The 21,222-nt window shown below is 37.8% G+C and overlaps 1 protein-coding gene across 4 annotated transcripts in view; it reads left to right on the forward strand.

The window, feature by feature from the left end:
* Nucleotides 1-21,222, forward strand: part of osbpl3b (oxysterol binding protein-like 3b) — a 58,496-nt gene that overhangs the window by 30,874 nt on the left and 6,400 nt on the right. For 3 of the 4 annotated variants that reach the window (XM_058389691.1, XM_058389673.1, XM_058389665.1), the window contains 16 exons: nucleotides 2,275-2,391; nucleotides 3,045-3,098; nucleotides 4,165-4,278; nucleotides 5,033-5,197; nucleotides 5,702-5,816; nucleotides 6,297-6,400; nucleotides 7,227-7,319; nucleotides 9,782-9,941; nucleotides 10,462-10,592; nucleotides 14,422-14,529; nucleotides 16,059-16,196; nucleotides 16,904-16,997; nucleotides 17,160-17,404; nucleotides 20,124-20,261; nucleotides 20,354-20,417; nucleotides 20,524-20,602. In XM_058389691.1, the coding sequence (XP_058245674.1) occupies nucleotides 2,275-2,391; nucleotides 3,045-3,098; nucleotides 4,165-4,278; nucleotides 5,033-5,197; nucleotides 5,702-5,816; nucleotides 6,297-6,400; nucleotides 7,227-7,319; nucleotides 9,782-9,941; nucleotides 10,462-10,592; nucleotides 14,422-14,529; nucleotides 16,059-16,196; nucleotides 16,904-16,997; nucleotides 17,160-17,404; nucleotides 20,124-20,261; nucleotides 20,354-20,417; nucleotides 20,524-20,602 (1,919 nt within the window). The remainder of the gene's footprint in view (nucleotides 1-2,274; nucleotides 2,392-3,044; nucleotides 3,099-4,164; nucleotides 4,279-5,032; nucleotides 5,198-5,701; nucleotides 5,817-6,296; nucleotides 6,401-7,226; nucleotides 7,320-9,781; nucleotides 9,942-10,461; nucleotides 10,593-14,421; nucleotides 14,530-16,058; nucleotides 16,197-16,903; nucleotides 16,998-17,159; nucleotides 17,405-20,123; nucleotides 20,262-20,353; nucleotides 20,418-20,523; nucleotides 20,603-21,222) is intronic. The other variant, XM_058389681.1, reaches the window with a different exon arrangement.

Below are 21,222 nucleotides of genomic sequence, written 5' to 3' on the forward strand. Positions count from 1 at the left end.
TCAGTCTCCTGACCTCAATATCATTGAGCCACTCTGGGGAGATCTCAAACGTGCAGTTCATGCAAGACAGCCCAAGAATTTACAGGAACTGGAGGCTTTTTGCCAAGAAGAATGGGCAGCTTTACCATCTGAGAAGATAAAGAGCCTCATCCACAACTACCACAAAAGACTTCAAGCTGTCATTGATGTTAAAGGGGGCAATACACGGTATTAAGAAATGGGGTATGTAAACTTTTGATCAGGGTCATTTGGGAAGTTTCTGGTTTCATTATGATTTAAAAAGAGTAAACACAGTTGATTGATAATAAACAGCTTCAGCCAAACACTAACCATGAGTGAAAGAAGTTTTTGTTATCATTTATATTCTCTGAAAAATGGCCAAGAAATCATAAATTCTGCCAGGGTATGTAAACTTATGAGCACAACTGTATATGATATTAAACAGAATGCATTTAAAATAACAATGAATAGTCATATAATTTGTTTTATTAAACTTCTTAAAATCTGAGCTTATTTAGTTAGTTATTGGTCTTATTATTTAATAATACCTATGAATTACTAAGTGAAACTAATAGGGCATGTATGAATGTAGCTAGAAACAGTAAGGAATGATTGATAGACTGAATGGTCACTGAGTTTGACCAGTTAATGGAATAGTATAAACATTCATACTTCACAGTCTAGTAGAATTGGACAGCCATCAGCCTCAACTTTTTGTATCTATGTAGTTATGTGCATATGTGTATGTATTCCTGTGCATACTTGGGTCCCCTGAATAAGAGACTATAATCTCTTAGTTCAAGCTTGAGCTGCATTTATAAAGCTCATTACTCCTAAACAGAAACATTTTTCACAGATGACTGTCACCATTCTCTTATGCAGGCTATGATCACAGAACGGAAAATTGTAATCTCACCCAGTTAGATAATATCCATCACTGCTGAATGTGGAAGAATCGTGTTGCTGTAGTTGAAAGCTGATCCCAAAGATTCGAAGTACAAGCAATTTAAAAAGGTGCTTTAGGCAAAAAAGTTTCAAAAAAGAATATAGACTCCTCAAACCAGTGACAAAGAACCCAGTGATGAAGTTAAGGTAGTTATGCATTCCTTCTGTCATCTTCGGCAACCACTATATTGTGTGATCCCAACTTGGAAATATTTCATAGATGGGAAGCTAATCCATCACACTGCATCATCTAAGAATCAAGATTTAAGATTTTCATGTGTCATGTACACAATTACCGTATATACAGTATACAATATGCAGTGAAATGAAAAACCTGGTCTACTCCTCGTAAATTTAAGAACGGGGTATAAAAAAAAAGAGTGAATAGAAAAGGAAGAAATAAGAAGAGGTAATAGAATGTTATGTGCACACATTCACATGTAGGGGAATTTTCCACCCCTGGCATGTTTTAGGTTAAGAAACCCAGAGGAAACCCAGAAAAACATAGGGAAGGCCTCTTCTCTACACACTGCACCAAGAATTTCCTTCGGGATTAATAAAGTTTTATCTTATCTTACCACGTCAACACTGTGCAACCCTTTCATATTCAGCAAGTAAACCAAAAATTATCCCTTCATGTTAGAGGAAGTAGCCGACAATCACATGGTGCTGCTCTGGAGCTTCATATCTCAAAAAAAAAAATGTTGAATGAAAATTGTATTGGGAAATTCTGCAGCAGAATGTCATGTGTTCAGGGTGTCTGTGATCGGGGTGATGCAACACGACTGCCATCCAAAGCACAACTGCAGAGTGGCCTGACTAGACAAAACGCACAATGCATTTTAAAATAGAAAAACAAAGTCCTGACATCAGTTTCTTTGAGATGCTGCAGTGTGGTCTGAAACAGGTCAAAGCAAGATGTTCTAAAAATATACATGAACTGACAGAAAGAACTCGCCCAAAATACCTTCTTGAAATGATGCAAGAAAGTGTTTCATTAAGGTTAATGGCAATAATAATAATAATAATAATTTCACTTGTTTATGAACATTAAAATTGAGAAATTTAAATTGTAATAAGAACACAACTAGATTTTAGGACCAACTAATGCAGGTAATGATAAATTAAATGCAGCGATTTGTTATGTCAATGTTTTTGGACATTTATGACTTCCTAATATTTTCACAGTTCTTTGTAAAATCTTTATTAAAAGCTTTATCTATAGTAAAAGACATGCACTGAATATTAATCAATGCTGGTTTCTTTGAGTGTTTCTGCATGTTATATGTTATATGTTAACATATAGTTATACGTTTTGTTTGTGTACAGGACAGCTGGGAGATCGTGGAGGGGCTGCGTAGTGGTTCAGGGAACGTTCAGCCACCTGACAGACAGGAAGGCTTCATGTTGAAGAGGAGAAAATGGCCAATGAAAGGCTGGCACAAGGTCAGTGTGTGTTGTGTGCAAAATCCCTCTGTTCCATGTAGCGGTCACTTTCACTCACTTGCCCTCATTAAATCAACAGCCCTTTGCACAGCAGGTTTTAACTGATTGAGTGATTGTCTTGTGTACTGACATCACACACACACACACACACACATCCATCATCTTCATGACTCCAACTGCTGTTTCAGACATGTGTGTATTGGATGAGTGGGTGTGATGCATTAGCTGATTACATATAGCGAGAAGAAGAATCTATACATTATACAAGAACAATCTGCGTTGGATAAACTTCAGAGCACAGACTGTAAAATCCTGTTTGCGCGCTTTGTCTGATTGGATTTGTGTAGGCGGATGGTAGGTGATAGTTTTAGAATTGAAAATCTTTGGTTGTATTCAGTAGCTTGTTGCAGAAAAGCTGTTCTGAGTAATTATAATTAGCTCAGCCTTGTAGGCTGTGTCAAGATTGAAAATGGAGAATTTTGGGTTTTTTTCCACTGTTGCTAGGTAATCAAGTGATGAATGCAGAAACAGAGTGAGCGAGGCAGAAATTCTAATATAAGCATTAAGCAATATAATACAAAATTTAAAATATAGATATATAGCATAAACTTTGAAACTGACCTTTGTCTCTCTCTCTCTCTCTCTCTGTACAGAGATACTTCTTATTGGATAAGGGAATTCTCAAGTATGCCAAGTGCTCAGCGGATGTGAGTAGAAATAATTTCCATCATTCATGTGTCACTTTGCATATGCATCATCACCAGTAGTCCTTGCGCATACACATTCCCTGTCATTTCCCCGCTCTCTGTTGTCTGCAGCAGGTGGGGTTCCACCTCCTCCTTGCCTTCACTTGTTACAGAGGCTTAAATGTGTTCTTTCCAGCTTTTAACCATAGCTAGATTTGATATCAGCCTTTACATTTGTGCTGATAGAGAGCAGGTCTAGTGGGTTAAGGAATACTCCAACTTTTTTAACCTAATGTCTATCTGTACTGTGTCATTGGTTACCATAGACACATTTCTCAGAACTGAAAACGCCACAAAAACAACAATTTACTCCAAACATATTTATAATGAAACCCTACGGGCAGCTGTTAAGGGAATCAATAAATGTTTATGCATAACTCGTATTTTTCTAGCTTGCTTTCATTAATTTTTCTGTCAAATTTGTTAATAAAGCTTTAAATCTGTTCATTTCATTACATAGTTGTGTATTTGAAATGTTTATTAACGGAAGTTAGCAGGTGCCCTTAGGCCTTCATTATAAATGAGTTTCAAGTAAAATACTTTTCTCAGTGCAGGAAAACGTGTCCAAATTCCTGTCTTTGGTAATTGCACACACATCACAGCCAGAGGATGCACATTAGGTTGAAGAATGCTGGAGAACTCCATTAACCCTTGTGTAGTCTTAATATATATTTATACTTCACTTGTCCTAAGGGTCACAAATGACCGCCTTCACTAAACCCCTAAAATAAGCAGCTTAATGGAACTTTCAATCTATATTTAATGAAGAAACAGCCAGTCATTCCTCACAACCTATGTGAATATCTGGGGTTTCCCACTTCGCAAAGACTGCATTTACTCAGACATCACTGGTTTTCTCTACTGTAAAAAATAGTTCAGGTTCGTTTTTCGACCCTTAAGACAATGCAAGGGTTCATTCCACAAACCTGTACACTCAGACTGCATTCTAAAACAACGGAGATTATTTTGTCGGCTCAGACTGTTGTGTGGATTGATGGTTCACCGGATAATCCCGCTGTGTTTAAAGATCGAGAAGGGCAAGCTTCATGGCCGCATTGACGTGGGTCTGTCTGTCATGGCCATAAAAAAGAAGTCCAAATGTATTGATCTGGATGCAGAGGAGAACATCTACCATCTAAAGGTAAACATCAGTAAGATATCAGAGATTTCATGTGATGAAAAGTAGCAGTAAAACTTGCTTATTGTACTTATTCTACCTATCTACACTGAAAAAAACCGAATTTACTAACATACATCCATAGGTTCCATGAATTGAATTATCATTAACACAATTGGTTCGTACATCCAGCATGATTTTCAAAACCCTGAATAAAATCCCTTGAAATAAAAGTCCACCTAATCTTGCTTGATGTATACAAAAATGTTGAAAATGTTAATGCACAGTATATCTTTGTGAAACAGGAAGTCAAAATAACTGCATGTTTTAGATACCCCCCCCCAAACTATTTTTGATCATTTTTGATGAAGTATATAAATTTAAAACTTTTTACAAAAGATATATTTACATATCTGTGTTCACAACACCATAAAGACCTCTGAATTTTGAGGCACTGGTATTTATTTCACAGGCCCTGTCAATTTTAACCCTTTTATTGTGCCAATATAGATGTAAGGGATTTCTTAAAATAAGGTGAAACATTTTATGTGTAACATTGACCATGTTGACTGATGGTAGTTTTACAAGATTTGAGTGTTTAACTGGAAATATCATCATATTATTGGCCCCATGTGAAAAAAGCATGCATTATATAATAAATGGCAAAGAATTATTATATTTGAATGTGCCAAGATAGAACACGTCCAGAAATTCTCTCGAGGCACAGATTTGAGAAATGTGTGTGGAGTTTTGGACTGTGAAGTCTCTGTGCTCACAGATCAAGTCTCAGGAGCTGTTTGATGAATGGGTCTGTAAGCTGCGTCACCACCGGCTGTACAGGCAGAATGAGATCGCCATGCTGCCTCCTGAGAAACCACTCTTCAGCCCTCACTTCCCTGCCACCTCCTCACCCAACTTCAGCGAGAGCCAAGCTGCCAGAAAGGTTAGATCTCGGGCACGGTTTGCGTCTCAGACATTATTCAGCTCTCTGAGCTGGCGTTTAGTGTAATTAACTACTTTATGCCACTGTAAGCTTGGAGGACACAGCAGTGCCTTAAGAGTACATGAAGTACTAAATATATTTAAGGAATTAAACATGATGGGACATGTTGTTATAAGGAAAGAATCAGACGCCGTGATGTTACAGATCCTCTTATACCACAGCAATTCCAATTGCCAACAATTACTTTTTTTTATTAATTAAACATATTGTACTTAATATACATTTGGAATTATTTCACAATCTACAAAACGAGTTAGGTCTTGGTACCATTTAGGTTATTAGCACTAATTGATTTTTTCTTCCAAACTTATCTTTTTCTTGAAGCTATTCAGACCAAACAAACACGATTGTTCGTCAGGTAGATTAGCAGATTATCACGAATAGCCTCTGTGACTTGATATTAAAGATGCAGCAAATGTGTGGGTTTTTTTTTTTGGACTTTAGAAGCGTGCTTCTCTTGCCAAGCAGACTTCTCTGCACTCGCCGATCACGTTCACCAGTCAAGCTAAGGTGGTCGCCTGGCTGCAGTACTCTGATGACATGGACAGATGTTCCAGAGGTGTGTTTTTGTGTTTTTATTTTATGTTACACACACACACAGTTTACTATAGCCAACTCTGGCAGTGCCATGCCTGTACATGTCTGTCATATTCTCTTGTTCTGTTAATGTCTGTATGCCAAATGCATCCACCCATACACCCCCCTTCTCATTCTCTCTCTCTCTCTCTCTCTCTCTCTCTGTGTTTTTCTCCTTCTATCTCCCTCATTCTTCTTACTCTTTATTTCTCTGTCTGTCTTTCTCTCTCTCTCTCTCTCTCTCTCTCTCTCTCTCTCTCTCTCGCTGTTTCTCGCTCTCTCTCTCTGTGTTTTTCTCCTTCTATCTCCCTCATTCTTCTTATTCTTTTTTCCTCTCTCTCTCTCTCTCTCTCTCTCTCTCTTGCTCTCTCTTTGTTTTTCACCTTCTGCCTCCCTCCTTCCTCTCACTCTTTCTCCCTCTTTCTGTCTTTCTTTTTCTCTGTATGTCTCTCTCTGACCACAGAGCTATCTGAGTGCGATGCTCAGTTGCTAGAGCTGAATCACCTGCTGAGGAGTATGGAGGTTCTCCACCGCACCTATTCCGCGCCTGCTATCAATGCCCTGCAGGTCTTACTACTTTTCATTCCACAACAGTACAGAGTCTGCTTTTCATATCTCCAATATGTGCAAATCAGACTCACTAGGACAGGAAATATCTATAGTTAATAAACAGTGTGTATGTGATAGGAAATAGCCATACTAGTCAAAAAATCGTGAAGAAAATAGCAGATTAAAAAAAGCTTTTAAGTCTCAGTCACATATTACACATCTATTTATAAACATACTATAGTGATGTCAAATTTTGTCACTTCTGCTTAAGATAATTTGTTAATTATATAGATCAAATCTTTGAAACTCATTGATGCTAAAAAGTCACCTGGTGACAGATGTATGATGAATGATGTAGTGTATGAAAATGTACTACATCTGGAACTAGAAATATGTTTTTATTTCATCAGATACAAGCAGGAAAGTGAGCGTGAATTCTCTTGAGACCTGATTCTTAGCAAGACCATCAAACATTAACATGCTAACAATTTCTCATGCATTCTACCTTTAAAACAAAACCACTATCATCATTGTAATGAAAGAGTGTGTCATTTTGTAACCTTGTCTTTAGCCTGAAAAGTTCCTCAGGCCACTAGGGAACTAAATTCACTTTTTTACAGCTAGTAATGATGCCTAAATGTCTCTGATGCCACATTCAAACAATTACCTAAAACCATATAAAACCAGATCAATCTCCTCATCTCTCCTAAATAGTGTTTGCTGCTGTGATTTTGTGAAATACATCCGTTTAGAATTACAATTTTGCCCATTTAGTTATGTCATTCTTGTAACCATAAAAACGCCTCCTGTAAATAAAAAATCTGTTTCCTTTCTCTACTTACAGGCATACACATATGACAGCCCTAAAAAAGAAAAAAGACATGCCAGGAAATGGCGTTCCAAACATTACAGCAAGGACAACAAAACAACGCTGCAGGTTTTGTGCTATCCTATCTTCATCCATACCAGATTAAAGGAAAACTCCACACTGAAGCATGTTAAATGTGTCTATATTGAAATATTTGTGAAACTGTTTAGAAACTCAGGTTCTAATTTGTTGGTTTGTGTTGTGTTGTCATTTCTGTGAGAGGTTAGTGGTTATATGCTGCTCTGATATCACAGGGTGATATCATTGATAGTGCAATTACATATTAATGGGAAAAAATGTTCAACCATCATAGGCTTGCATCTAGGACTGCTGGTTTCGTCTATTGTGATGACAGTTATGTTTGCTGATTTGAGTGTTTGTGGGAAAACATGGTGTCTGCAGCTTTAAGATTGTATTTAAGTTGTCATGTAGTATGTGTTTCCTTTATGCTATTTTATAATTCTATATAAACCTTATTAGCCTAGTTTCTGACTTCAGAGCATCTTTCAACTGATGCATTTTAGCTTTGCTTGTCTAGCTTTGTTTGCCTTCTACATGTTAAATATCTTTCCTTATAAAACACAAAAAGGCGCTTAATGTATGAAAATGAAATGGCTCCCTCAGAGTATAAGTAACTGTGCTGATGTTTAAGCTTATTTACCAGTACACTGGTGATCCATTCCACTGTAGGAATGGAAATTGACTTTTTTGACACTTTCAATCAGTGTAAACAAATGACTTATTTTGTTTGCAAGTCTGATATAAAATTAGTCAGGATGCTGATGGCTTTCAGTGTGATATGATTTTACCTCTGTTGGAACAACTTTACACTGAAGATAACACCTTCAAATTCTAGATGAATATGGGAAATCTTTGAGAGCAGAAATGGGTTTAATATCACAATTTACTTTAAAGATACTTACTTACTTTGAAGATAAAGATTTGTGTGGAAAAACACTAACCATTTGGGGGGGGCTGGGTTTGGAACCTTTCTGATGATTTGCCCCTAGTAGGCTAGGTATAAACAGATACAAATTCTTAGTCATGAGTATCTACTTTCATATGAGCCATTAACCATCACTTTGGAATGTAACATTACAAAGAAATTCAGTGTTGAACATAGATGAAAAACATAAATGAAACATAAATGAAAAACATTTTTTTGGCCTCTGGTGAAATGAGAACACATACACACATAGTATATATTATTTATTTGCTTTGTAAAGAGTTTCAACTAATACCTTGTCAGATTTTTAAATATATACTGGTATTTCAATTAAACAGTTCTAAAAGAAATTATTAGAAAATAGTTTTTAGATGCAGTTCAGTTTTAATAATTTGTGTATAAACATCAGTATGTATTTTTTAGTGTGGATTTTAATTCAGATCTATAGCAATATATATATTTGTGTGAGGACAGTTCATTCAGACTCATTTTGGTTGATATTTAATAGTATGATATTTAGCAGTTCTCGCAGCATACGTCCTCCCCAGCAATGGCACTGTCTGTAAATGAAGTAACACTGAATGTGCTTTTGTCATGCCATTTGAAAAAGAACTGCATTCTGAAAAAGACATAAAAGCCTTAATAATCACAAGAGGCTTGCAAATGGTATGACTCTCATTGCTAACAGTGGTTTTAAGAGCTGACATGAAGCAGACTTTACAGCAGTTTGTATGTTAATGATTATACATGCTGTTCATATAGAGCCATAATTGTCAACGGGGGTTTTAGCTTCAGCACCTGAAACATGCTGCTTTCAAATCAGACCACCACAGGAACCCTTTCAGGAACTCTTTCAGAAACTTTACACAAGGGCTGATTTTAGTTCCTGGTTCATTTGGTTCCACCTGAGTAGTATTAGTAATAATAATAATAATAATAATAATAATAATAATAATACTTTTAATTGATATTGAGCATTTATCAGATTCAGGGTCTTTTACAGACTTCAACAGAAGTAAGCACATAATAAACAACAAATAACAACAATGAACAACAAATTTAATAAACAAATAAATACATTTTGAGATTAGATTGTACATAAAAGATAAGGTTTTTATTCCGAGCCAGTACATTCCCACAAATATGAGCTCCACAGTGGTGCAACAGAAAAGTGTTCACCTGATCATCCTAGAAAAATAAATGTCCACACTAGCAGAGCTTGTGAGATTAAATACTGATGATGCAAATGTACAAAAATGTCTGAAATGGAAAAAAAATGGCTTGAAATGTGAAAGTAGTTTTACTTTTTTGGTAACAGAGCAAAGAGCAAAAGCAATAAAGAATATAACCTTCTATTGTCACTCTACTCCATATTTTTTATAATGCTGTAATATGCAGGAACTGTGAAGTACTTGTTTAGATGAGCTCTGGAACATTTTACTTTCTCAGTCAGCAAACCAGTTAGTCCTCCATCAAACAAGTGAAAGTTCTTGTTTTTAGTCTTTAACTGTGTCACTTGAAGATATGGGTCATTCTTTTCTCTCCTAATGTGTGCTATTTCCTCCTGTATCTCATCCTCTCACAGGTCCCTAGCTGTATCTCCTCAGGTTCTGTGCGTCTCCACGCCTCTAATCCCAACCTCTCCTCTGCCGATCTGGCCATTGAGAAAAACTATCCAGAGCCTCTTGACCTGCCTGTAGATGTGTCCAAACTGCAAGAAGATTTCTGCCGTGTGGCCAACAGCTGTGAGTGCTGCAGATAAACATATATATATTGAATTTCTGTTATTACAAAAGTATCTTAACAATGAGGTTTTATCTATAAAACAATAACAGTGTATTCAGAGCACTCAGTCGACTCCATTCAGGGAAATCTTCCACACTGTAATGCGCAACAGCTGCTAATTGCAAATACACTGTCACAGTTTTCTCTCGGATAAATCCGGGGTCTCCTCCACCCTCGTGTGACAGCTCGTGTGAAACACTCCATTGCGAGCTGTGAAGCTGCAGACGCCTGCTGTGCTCACACTTTTGAGGCTTTTCTTCTCGACTCTGAGCTCTCACAAAACTGCTGTTGGTAGAGGAAATGCATTTGCATTGATTTTTTTTTTGTTGTTGTTTTTGTTTTGTGTTACTTGACTGGTTGAAAGAAAACATGCCCTCTAAATGCAGCTGTATAATCATCATTTTTGTGACTGGTATGGTCCTCGCTGATTGTACACATTCTGTTAGGTATAATGATTGTTAAATGTGTTTGTGATTGCAGTGCACACTAGCCTGAAGTCGGCTCTAGGCTCCCTGACGTCCGAGAAAGAGAAACTGAGGCAGATGATGGAGCAGGAAACATGTACAGCTCCTTCTGCACAGCTCCTGGGACTGAAGAGTGCACTGGCTTCTGTAAGCCTGCTTCACACACACACACACACACACACACGTTTGTTTGTTTTTTTGTAATGTCTACTCTGCATGTGCTTTTTAACACCCTGCTACCTGTATATTGCTTTAACCACCTCGATGCATTTCTGGGACAATTAACAATGCTATATAATGACTGCCAAGTGTCATATGAACATATACTTCATAGCATATTTTTATCTTCGCTTGTTGAATTAGAGCAAGGGTTCCCCAATTATTAAATGGACATGGAATTTTCTGCAAGTCCATGCTTTGACCACTTAACATTTTTAAATCCAAGTTTATGGTTTAGCACTATTATAACAATTGAACATTTAACCATTCCAATGTGTAAATAGAGGCAGTATGAAGCAGAAGAAGAAGCCTTTTATTTGTCCTATACTGCACAGTGAATTTTGTTTCTTTACATAGCACAGCTTGTTAGAAAGTTGCTGCAAGAGCAAAACTAAATGCAGTAATGATCATCAGATTTCCACACATTGTTCAAACACAGAGATAACATCAACTAAGAATAATCTATAATCATGGACCGCAAAACAAACGGGGCGCAAAGCTGGAAAGTAGACATAAAAAACAAGGTTTAAATTAAAAAGTAAATGATCCAGGCTTGGCAAAAAAACATAATAGAGTAGAGCTAGAGTTAGAGGTAATCAGCTGACACGCATATAAAGAAAAGGGGGTGGGGACTGTTAGAAAATTCTTTTGCCAAAGAAGCTCAAAGAGTCTCAGGGTTTTAATGCCAAAAGTAGGTTTTAATGAGTAGACCCATGTATATAGTTTTAAGATGTTTATCTTCCCTTTTTCAAAAACATCTAGTCAAGTTCAGCTGATGCCCACCATTACTCTGCTGGTATTAGTTTCCTTCTCATTCCACGTTTACACGCGTCCCTTTCAGCCGTAACATAAACAATATTGGAGTAACTGAAACACATCATGCATTGATTATTTTTGATTATTATGATAAACATGCACCTCTCTAAAATATTCTGAACTCTTCAAGACTAGACAAGTAATGTAAAACCAAAGCAAGCACAGCAAGAATCTTGAACAGTGCATAGCATGATGGGAAATGTGCTGTGCATTGAAGGGATTTGTGACAGTTTTATGTTAGTAAGCCAAATGTTGTGTTATGTTAGTTAGTTCAAACCAAAGGAACATTCCTTGCACTGACTTTTTATCATAGTGGGAAGGGTGAGCTTGACACAGTTTTTTCCAAAGGTCAGAAAGTGTGTGTGAAAGCACGTTTTCATTTCCTGTCATATCTGTCAAATAGTATGTAAGTAGTAAGGAGCAGAGCAGAGGTAGATAAACGATGTAATTTGTTTATTTTTATGCTGAATTGCTATACATGTCAGGATAGAGAAAAAGACTAAAATACCCCAAAAGAGATCGCGAGTTTCTGCCACAACACGATTTGTAAGTTAAGTGACTCCATGTGGGCTCGTAAAAAAAAAAAAAAAACACTAGTTTGGGAATCCCTGATCTAGAAGAAATATTGTTACCCACTGACTGACCAGTTGTTGAAAACATCTGTACTCTAAATCTATTCTAATGTGTAGACCAGAAACACCAGCAATCCACTGATAAATTTAGAAGTAAACCAACAAACAATTCCAAAAGTTGACTTATTGTGCTAGGATCATTCCCACATACAATCATGTTGGAATTACAGTAATTACAGATAACTTGGATATTCTGCTTAGAGTTTTGGAAATGAGTTATATCTATGGTTACACACAACCATGAGCATTTTTTTCCTGGCACAAAGCTGAAAGCAATAATGCTGCACTGAAGTGTTTGTGTTGTTATGAGGCTGTTACTGAAAACGATAGGGAATTTAAAACCTTACGTTACTCTGTTCCAAGCTACTGCCCATTTCTCAGTTGTTTATAACGTCATTTCACACACCGCTGAGTCAGAACTTTGAGAAAATTCAGAAATCCCAGCTGCTAATTATGACTTTGGCAAAGATGCTTTTTTGAATGTTTTTTTAGCTCATAATTACTGTAATTCTGACATGACTTGAATGCTCTATTAACACAGGCTCGTGTCTAAACTATGCTATTTTGTACTCATACTGTGTTGTAAAAAGTTTTTTTGACATGTCTCACTGTCTTTAATAAGGCTTCAGGAGACTGCTTATTAATTAGTAATGTGTGTAACTGCACATCACTAAATGTACACTCGAGGAGCACTTTATAAGGAACACTGTACTAACACTGGGTAGAGCCATCCTTTGCTCTCAAAACAGCTTCAATTCTTTATGGCATGGATTTCACAAGACGTTGGAAACATTCCTTTGAGATTCAGGTCCATGTTGATATGATTGCATCACATGCTTCATGCAGGTGAATCTCCCAATCTATCAAATCCCAAAGGTGTTTTACTGGATTCAGATCCTGTGATTGGGAAGGTCACTGAAGAACAATGAACTCTTTGTCATGCTCACGAGACCAGCTTGAGACGACTTTTGCTCTGAGACATAGTGTGAGAAATGGACCCAGTGTGTGCCAAGAAAACATTCCCCAGACCATTACGGCACTTATGGACTGACACAAGGCAGGTTGGATTCATGGATCCATGCTGCTGGTGGCAAATTCTGACCCTACCGTCTGTGTGCCTCAGCACTAATCAAGATTCATCGCACCAGGCTACATTTGTCAGTATAGTAGACCCCAATGTGGTTTTTGCCGTTATGGTCCATTCACCTCAGGGTTCAATGTGTTGTGCATTATGAGATGCTTTTCTGCTCACCACAATTGTACAGAGTGTTCAGCTGAGTAACTGTAGCCTTTCTGTCAGCTTGAACCAGTCTGGCCATTCTGCTTTGGCCTCTCATCATTTTGCAGAACTGCTGCTCACTAGATGTTTTTTTTTTCTTTTTGAAAATTCCAGCGGTTTTAAAAATAAGTCACAGTCAATCACTGACATCACATTTTTTCCCCATTTTAATGGTTGATGTGAACGTTACCTGAGGCTGCTGGCCCAGATTGGCATGATTTTATGCTTCACACTGTTGGTTGATTAGCTACTTGCATGAAGGTGCAGGTGTACAGGTGTTCCAAGTGCTCCATGAGTGTACATGTTAGTGTTTTGTTTTTTAAAGATAACAATCATACTACTGACTGAGGAGGTAATATGGATTTAAAACTTTGTGTATATATATAGTCATATATATAAAGTCAATAGGTTTCCCTCCACTGGAGGGCAATGTGCTTTGCGGTTGTTTAGTAAAATAACAAGCTCATTTTTTTTTGGTCATAATAAATTTAAGATTGATGAGAGATTGGTAAAGGAGAGATTGGTGAGAGAATGACTGTTTATAGTTGCTATAAGTGATAATAGGATGATTTGATTAATAATAAATATGATTCTTAGCAAATAAGAATAAAAAAGTTAGGGACATCCTGTTTCTGGTGACAGTCCTGTTATATTCCTTAGTCAGTAATGTTCTCTTACTAGTTTACATCCAAAGCCTTTTTTAATACCTGATAAAAAATCGTGGGATACTGTACATTGAAAAATGGGTCCAACCAATAGACATTTAATAAACCAGATTGTGGAAAATGGAGAGTTGGGGGAAAAATAGCACATTAAAAATTTGTCCTGGCAAAAATCAGGCTTAGCACTTTTTTAAATACCATGTATTTAATAAGAACACATCTAACACATGACAGTTCAGAGTTGAAATGGTTATAAATGTGTTTTGATCCAGAAGAGTGGAGAATCTGTAGACAGCACTTTGCTCTGTGTGTGTGTGTGTGTTTGCCTGTGTGTGTGTGCTTGTCCTGCTTGCTGTTTGCTTTTGCAGGCTTTAGCGCAGAACTCTGATCTGAGAGAGCGCCTCTGCAAGATACACATAGAGTCACATATCTCAGAGCCTGCCATCATTAAAAACTTCAGCACTGGCTCGCTGCAGGTGGGTGTGAGGAATACACCACCACCAGCAGCACCCTTTTCTTGTCCACACACCAGCATCATCCTCAAGTTTCAGAAAAAGCCACTGGCAAGGGTTAAAAACACACAGTAGAGTTGACTAAATCCTTCTGCTGCTCCCAGCTATTTCTAGTAGTGTATAAACATGTGCTTAGAAACTCTGACCATTTCTGATTCATCAGGAAAGAATTCTTCAGGACTGAAAACTCAAAGTACTCAATGCGAAGAAATGTTTAAAAGGACAAATCTGGATTAGTACTCAGGGTAGGAATATGATGTTTGTAGATTCAAGCTGGCTTTCACAAGGTTTAACCTGATTTTGCTGTCATAGTAATATAAAATAAAATAAATTCTTTGGCCATGAGCTCCCCCATATGATTATGATCAGAAACAGCTGACAACAAAGTTCTGCCATCGTCAAAAGTGTTTTATTAGAATCTCAGAATGGGAGCGCTCCACTACAGTGTTCTTCCCAAAGCCACTAATAGGATGTGAATTTCACAGGACAGCAACAAATGGGGTAACTGCAATGATATTGCACAAATAAAATATCATTACCTCAAGCTCATTTTGAAGAATGCCCATTTTCTGCATGAGCTCAGATCACAGTGATTGATGACATGAAAGGAACATAGTCTGTCATAAGTCTGTCCTTAGTGGATCGTTATTGTATAATCTGACATGGAGCAAACACATTATCACGCTGTCGCTTTTAGAATTTGGTTATATTTAATAGGTATCATCTCATACAGTGTCACAAGTAATAATTTTAAAATACAACACAGTAATGGTACCATGTTAAAACATCTTTAAAGGAAAGTTTGGAATGTTTTTTGAACACAATATTTAGTGTTTTTAAAGGGGCTAGTGCTTCTAAAGTAACTGTCATTTCTAGAGTTACAGCATTTAGATACAACTTTCAAGATAAGAACATTGCAGTAATATCTTAAGTGAGTCAAAAGTTATCATAGTACATGATGGAAATAATAATAAACGTTGGTGACTATTTCCACTCTTGTAGAAGTCTAGGGCAGGAACTCTTACTGTTGTGTCTCACTTTATTCCACACTAAGATTAATAATTCATTCACTGACACATAAGTTGTTGCTAGTAAAGGAAGTTTCTTGACAACTTGTACTCAGTCAAACTCCTACACATGCAAAACACATGACCGCTGTTGGTATTTCCTGTGGTTTGCTCTGTCAACAGTGTGCTTTCTCCTGCTCTAATTAGCATGGCATGTGGAACAAGCTTATAGCTTTCTTTCCTGTTAAGAATCAGAAACCACAATGTGCTTGCTTTTGTTACAAGTTGAGTTTCTTCTCTAAAAAAAAAAGTGGGAGCAAGTGGTATTAATTTTACTAAATTACTAATTTTGCTTTGATCCATGGTACACCTTTCTGCAATGTCATTAAAACTCCTGTTTGACTCCTAAATACCTGGAATGATTTAAAATTGACTGACGAGCCATATGTGTTTGCATTTGTACAAAGCTATGACTTGCCCTTACAGAAACAGGAATCCTCAGACTGTTCCCGTCACCTCGTCCACCAGGCGTCCAACGAGAGCCGAGCGTCCATTACAGAGTCCCTGTCTGAGTTCTTTGACGCTCAAGAAGTCTTGCTTTCAGCAAGTTCTTCTGAGAATGAGGTAAGAATCTGTAAAAGGACGGGGCTGTAAATGTTAGGGCATCTTATTTGAAACTCACAGCACTGTGTTCTGATCATTGTATAGAACCCTTTCTACACTTCATCACCTTGTACTATTTTCCATACAGCATTGATTTTTTTTTACCAGGAATATTAGCATTCCCTCCTCCACTTTCCTCCTCCCTGCTGAGGATGTGTGACTCATATCCTGGGAGTAGGATAGCTTCTAGTTTGCTCTTGACTAGTGTTTGATGCTACATCCAGCAGTATGTTGGATGATGCACTATAGACTAAAGTTCAAGGCATCCGTATTTCGTCTCTCTCATGCTTCTCCCTCACTCGTTTTCCTTTTTCAGGCAGACCTGTCCAAGCAGCTCCAGTAGCAGAAGTAATGTGAAAATGGAGCTAATTGCTTGCTTCTAAAAATACCTCTCCAAAGAACCAAGTGAAAATTTGTTCCCAACTCATGAGAGTGTCTCTCTCTCTCCTCTCTCTAGCCTCCACTCCTACTCCCAAATTCAATCATACAAACATGCTGCGCACATTTGACTAAGACTTCCACCATTATTAATGGTGGGTGGTAAAAGAGGAGCTGAGCGATCAGTGCTCCCCAGGCACTTGAGTAACCTGCTGCGTGCAGGAGGTGTTAATCTGACGAGACAGCGGAAGTGGCGTAATAACAATCTCTGTCTCTCTGTTTCTTGGTAGCCTTCAGAAGATGACTCATATATCAGTGATATCAGTGATAATATTTCCATGGACAACTTCAACCATGAGGTCCAGAACGAGAGACTTGACTCAGGTGACATTTCACTTGATTTGTTCTTGTTCTTTCAGTCAGTTAAGACGTTACAGAACAGAGACTTAATATTTATTGTACTTTTTCACACCAGACAATTTCCAGAACATTCTGACCCTCCATGAATTGTCTTCCTCATCCAATATATATACACTCTGATCCTAGATTGTGTAGAGAATGGTGTTCCACAGGGAAAACGGCGATCTTTGCTCCCCTCTCCGAGCCCCAACACCAGCAATATCAGTCTGTGGAACATCCTGAGGAATAACATTGGAAAGGACCTATCCAAGGTGGCCATGCCGGTGCAGCTGAATGAGCCGCTCAACACCCTGCAGAGACTGTGTGAGGAGCTGGAGTACAGTGAGCTGCTCGACCAAGCCGCACAGACACAGGACCCATTTGAACGCATGGTATAATGTCAGGACATACAAACACACACTTATACATGTGTATGACATGGTTAATAAATAAGATGTGTATGATGTGATTCATAAATAATATCATAAGCATCTACAAATAGATTTATAAATAATATTTTATTAATTTGACTAATGATGACTAGTGACAGTGCGACTGAATCAGTGCAGTCTTTAAAACTGGTTTACTACTTAAAAATACAAATACAAATTTCGACCACAATCATTAAACAAAAAACGGAATAAAACAGAATGAGTGGGTGCTAGTGTCGGAAAATAATCAACAACAGGGTGGTGTGATCTGCTCTGACACAAATGTTGTGTCCCAAATGATGTACTACACTCTGTGCACTTAAACAATGAACTCTATTGTTTAGTGTATAAAATTAATACTTTTTAATATTTTTATTATCCAGCATCAGTGGCTGATAGCCCCAGCCCTCTTCTGCAATGTAAGCAAAATTTGCGACCATTGATCTGAATGATTGTCCAATATACCACACTTCATTTTTATTGGTTGAAAAAGTGCATCATCCACTTTTCAGTAGGAACACACTACTCACTATTTATTCTACAAAATTACATAGAATTTCATAAATATGTGACTGGGAAGTTTCTTCTGAAGTTGATTATTTTCGAACAGTAGCACATTCTGATTGTGTTTCCTTCCTCCATACAGCTGTAATTTGTCAACGACTGCACATTTTAACTTAAAGATCTCTTTTTTTTTTTTTACTTTACAGTAATGGTACTGTTATGGATTTTCTGTGAAACAAGTTAGTTCCTTTTTCACTTAAGTCATAGCAGCTAAACATTATCACTCCCTCACTCTTTTTTTCTGTCTTTCTTGAGAGAAAAAATAATGACCAAATGTAGTTACTGACCAATTGCACAGCTCAAAACACTGTCCTTTGATGAAAAACTTAATTTATGTGGAGTGTCTATTAAACATGTCCTTGTGGTTTAGTTTTAACTAATGATAGAAACGTTTATGAGTGCAGTTACACTTTGCAGCAGTGCTGTTTAAAATTGCCCAATGATTTCTGACAAATTTGAAATTAGAACTAAACGGCACTATGGTTTTAGAATGATCCACTTTGAGTGCTTTACGTCTGTTGCAGCAGTGACAGTAATATAGTCTGATATTTCAATCTTCTGTATTTTTATGCATATGAGACTGTTGTGTGTGTGTGTGTGATTTCTTTACTCCACATTGGCCAGTGCCAGATGCCAAGCCTTGAGGTGTCCTTAAAAAGGCTTGAATTCCCAATAGTAAAAAATTCTGTATCATCTTTCCAAGCAGTACTAAATTTGTCCATCTTATTACAGATATTGTTTTACTTCTCCTGTCACACAGACACTCTTAGCCATCTAAATTGTCTTGCATCTGTTGAGTCATACAGTTTCATGTACAGTGTCAGTTACAGTTAGCTGATCACTTCACTTCTACCATTACTGGAGCCATTGTCTTTTAAAGGCCAGTCTAATCCAGGCTCATCTGACATAGCCATTGCCCATGGCTGTTTTACTACCATGATGGAGTGATCTCTTCTGCGGGTAAAGTGAGCTTTGGCCAACTCCACTTAAGAAGATCTACAGACATTCAGACAGATAATGGAAGTGGAGCTTGCTGTGCTTCCAGTAATATTTATTGTAAAGCTTTCAGTGTCTGGCTTCTTCATTGTCAAGTAAACTATCAAGCTATAGGAGGCTCATGTAATATAACCCAGTGGCCGTGGGTTCACTTAAATGCAAAGCTTTATCCCACTGATGAATGGAGGTTTTAAAGAAATTGTCTTTGAATAAAATGTGGCTGTTAGAGCAAGAGTCCTTGAGAAAAGAAAAGTGAATGGTTCAGGACAGTTTAATGGAGAGTTAATTGCCTAAGTCAGGTTCTGCTGTATGTTCACTGAGTGGACCTGAGTGACCTAGGTCTCTTCCACTGTACCAACGCTCCATTAGAGGAGCTTTCAAACTAGCCGCAGTGAGCCACTCGGTGTGTAAGAGTATTTCCAGTATTCATTACAGAGTAGAGGGAGAGGTAGTGGTGGACTGTAATGGCTTGATGGAGATCTGAATGGCCTCTCAGATTTGAGAAGCGTTGATGGTTTTATAATGACTTTTACAGCCAGAGTGAGTGAGTGATTTGCTTCCTCAATTGTCCACACTTCAGAACGTTTGTGAGTGCAGTCTTGAGCTTGGTGCCAAATCAAGTTTGCTGTTCAATTGTTTTAATGTTCATGTCATTATGGAAATTTCATCACATTTTTATGTTCCAGTTACTAAGTGGTAGATGAACTGTGTTTTTGGAATGTCTATCAGTTTAAGATACTTGATAGCACAATAGCTCCCGAGTAAGTGTTTGTATGTTTGTAGGATTTATTTGGAATTATTATTGGTACAAGTACCTGAGGCTTAAAAACACAGCAATCCATACAGGGTTAAGGACACAGCAAGGTCAAAAATCATATTTTTTTTTATCAAATAGCTTCCTTTCTGGTTGCAGTAAATTGAAAGGTTTTTTTCAAGCATAAATATTATTGCTGATGGCATTGCCATGTAGGCACATTGGCTTCAAGTTCTACTTGCTTTAAAACTGTATAGTTTAGTATAGTAATGGTGGTCTGTGGTACCTGATGTATTTTTCAAAAGTTTTGTATAAACCTGGATGGACAAGGATCAGTGTCACAGCTAATGTTGTGTGCATGTGTAGGTGTACATTGCAACGTTTGCGGTATCAGGCTATGCCTCCAGTTACTACAGAGCAGGAGGGAAACCTTTCAACCCAGTGCTGGGAGAGACGTATGAGTGTGACCGGCCAGATAAAGGATTTCGCTTTGTAGCGGAGCAGGTATGAGTATGTTCATGCTAGTTTTATACTGGGTTTGTTTATGTACATAATTACGTCATGTTTGTCAGTCTATGGTTTGTGTCCTTTTTTAGGTCAGCCATCATCCCCCAATATCTGCATGCCATGCTGAGTCGAAAAACTTTATCTTCTGGCAAGGTAAAATATCTGTCATTGGTTAATATGTTGCTAGTACAGATGAGCTCTGTGGCTTTGTGGGCAGTCTGCTCTGAAAATGACCCCGGTGTTTGTGTGATGCATTCAGATGTGAGGTGGAAAAACAAGTTCTGGGGAAAGTCCATGGAGATTGTTCCAGTCGGCACCACTCATGTAGTGCTCCCTGGGTAAGTGCTCTAATATGATTTTTCTTTCACTCCCACACACATTAAGGGTGATTTTGTCAATCCTTAATGCCATGGTCATGCAGTTTCCTCGACTGTCCTGATTCTCATTGAGCACCATTTTACACACTTCTCTATGTGCACATAGACTAATGCAGCATGATTACTTGTTAGGGCTGTCAAAGATGTTTACCATATGTGCGTCGGATATCACTGTGGCTAAATCACTAGCCATCAGGTTTCACTCCACAGCTACCTACTACTTACTGTACAGTAGCTGAAAGCAGTACACTTAAGCAGTAGCCTGTCCAGATTCACAGTATTTTATTGAGAAATACCAGGATCACCTACTGCTTCTACTGAGAATCTGCAGCATGGAAACAATGTACAGTTTCACGTAAGTCAACAGGTCTGGCAGGGAAAAGCTGAGTGCAAGTGCTACAGCTACAGTTTTTGAAAAAAAAAATTTTGGTTAATCTGACATCGTAGGTCACACCGCAGTGCCAACATGGCGGATGTAGTGTATCCAGATTGTACCGAAAGGACAGAAGGACAATGAACTGTATGCAGGAGGTACTGTCACAGTAGGATTGCCTGGGCTAAATAATACTCTTTGCTTAGTG

The sequence above is a fragment of the Hemibagrus wyckioides genome, linkage group LG01 (assembly GCF_019097595.1).
Source record: "Hemibagrus wyckioides isolate EC202008001 linkage group LG01, SWU_Hwy_1.0, whole genome shotgun sequence".
Classification (NCBI taxonomy): Eukaryota; Metazoa; Chordata; class Actinopteri; order Siluriformes; family Bagridae; genus Hemibagrus; species Hemibagrus wyckioides.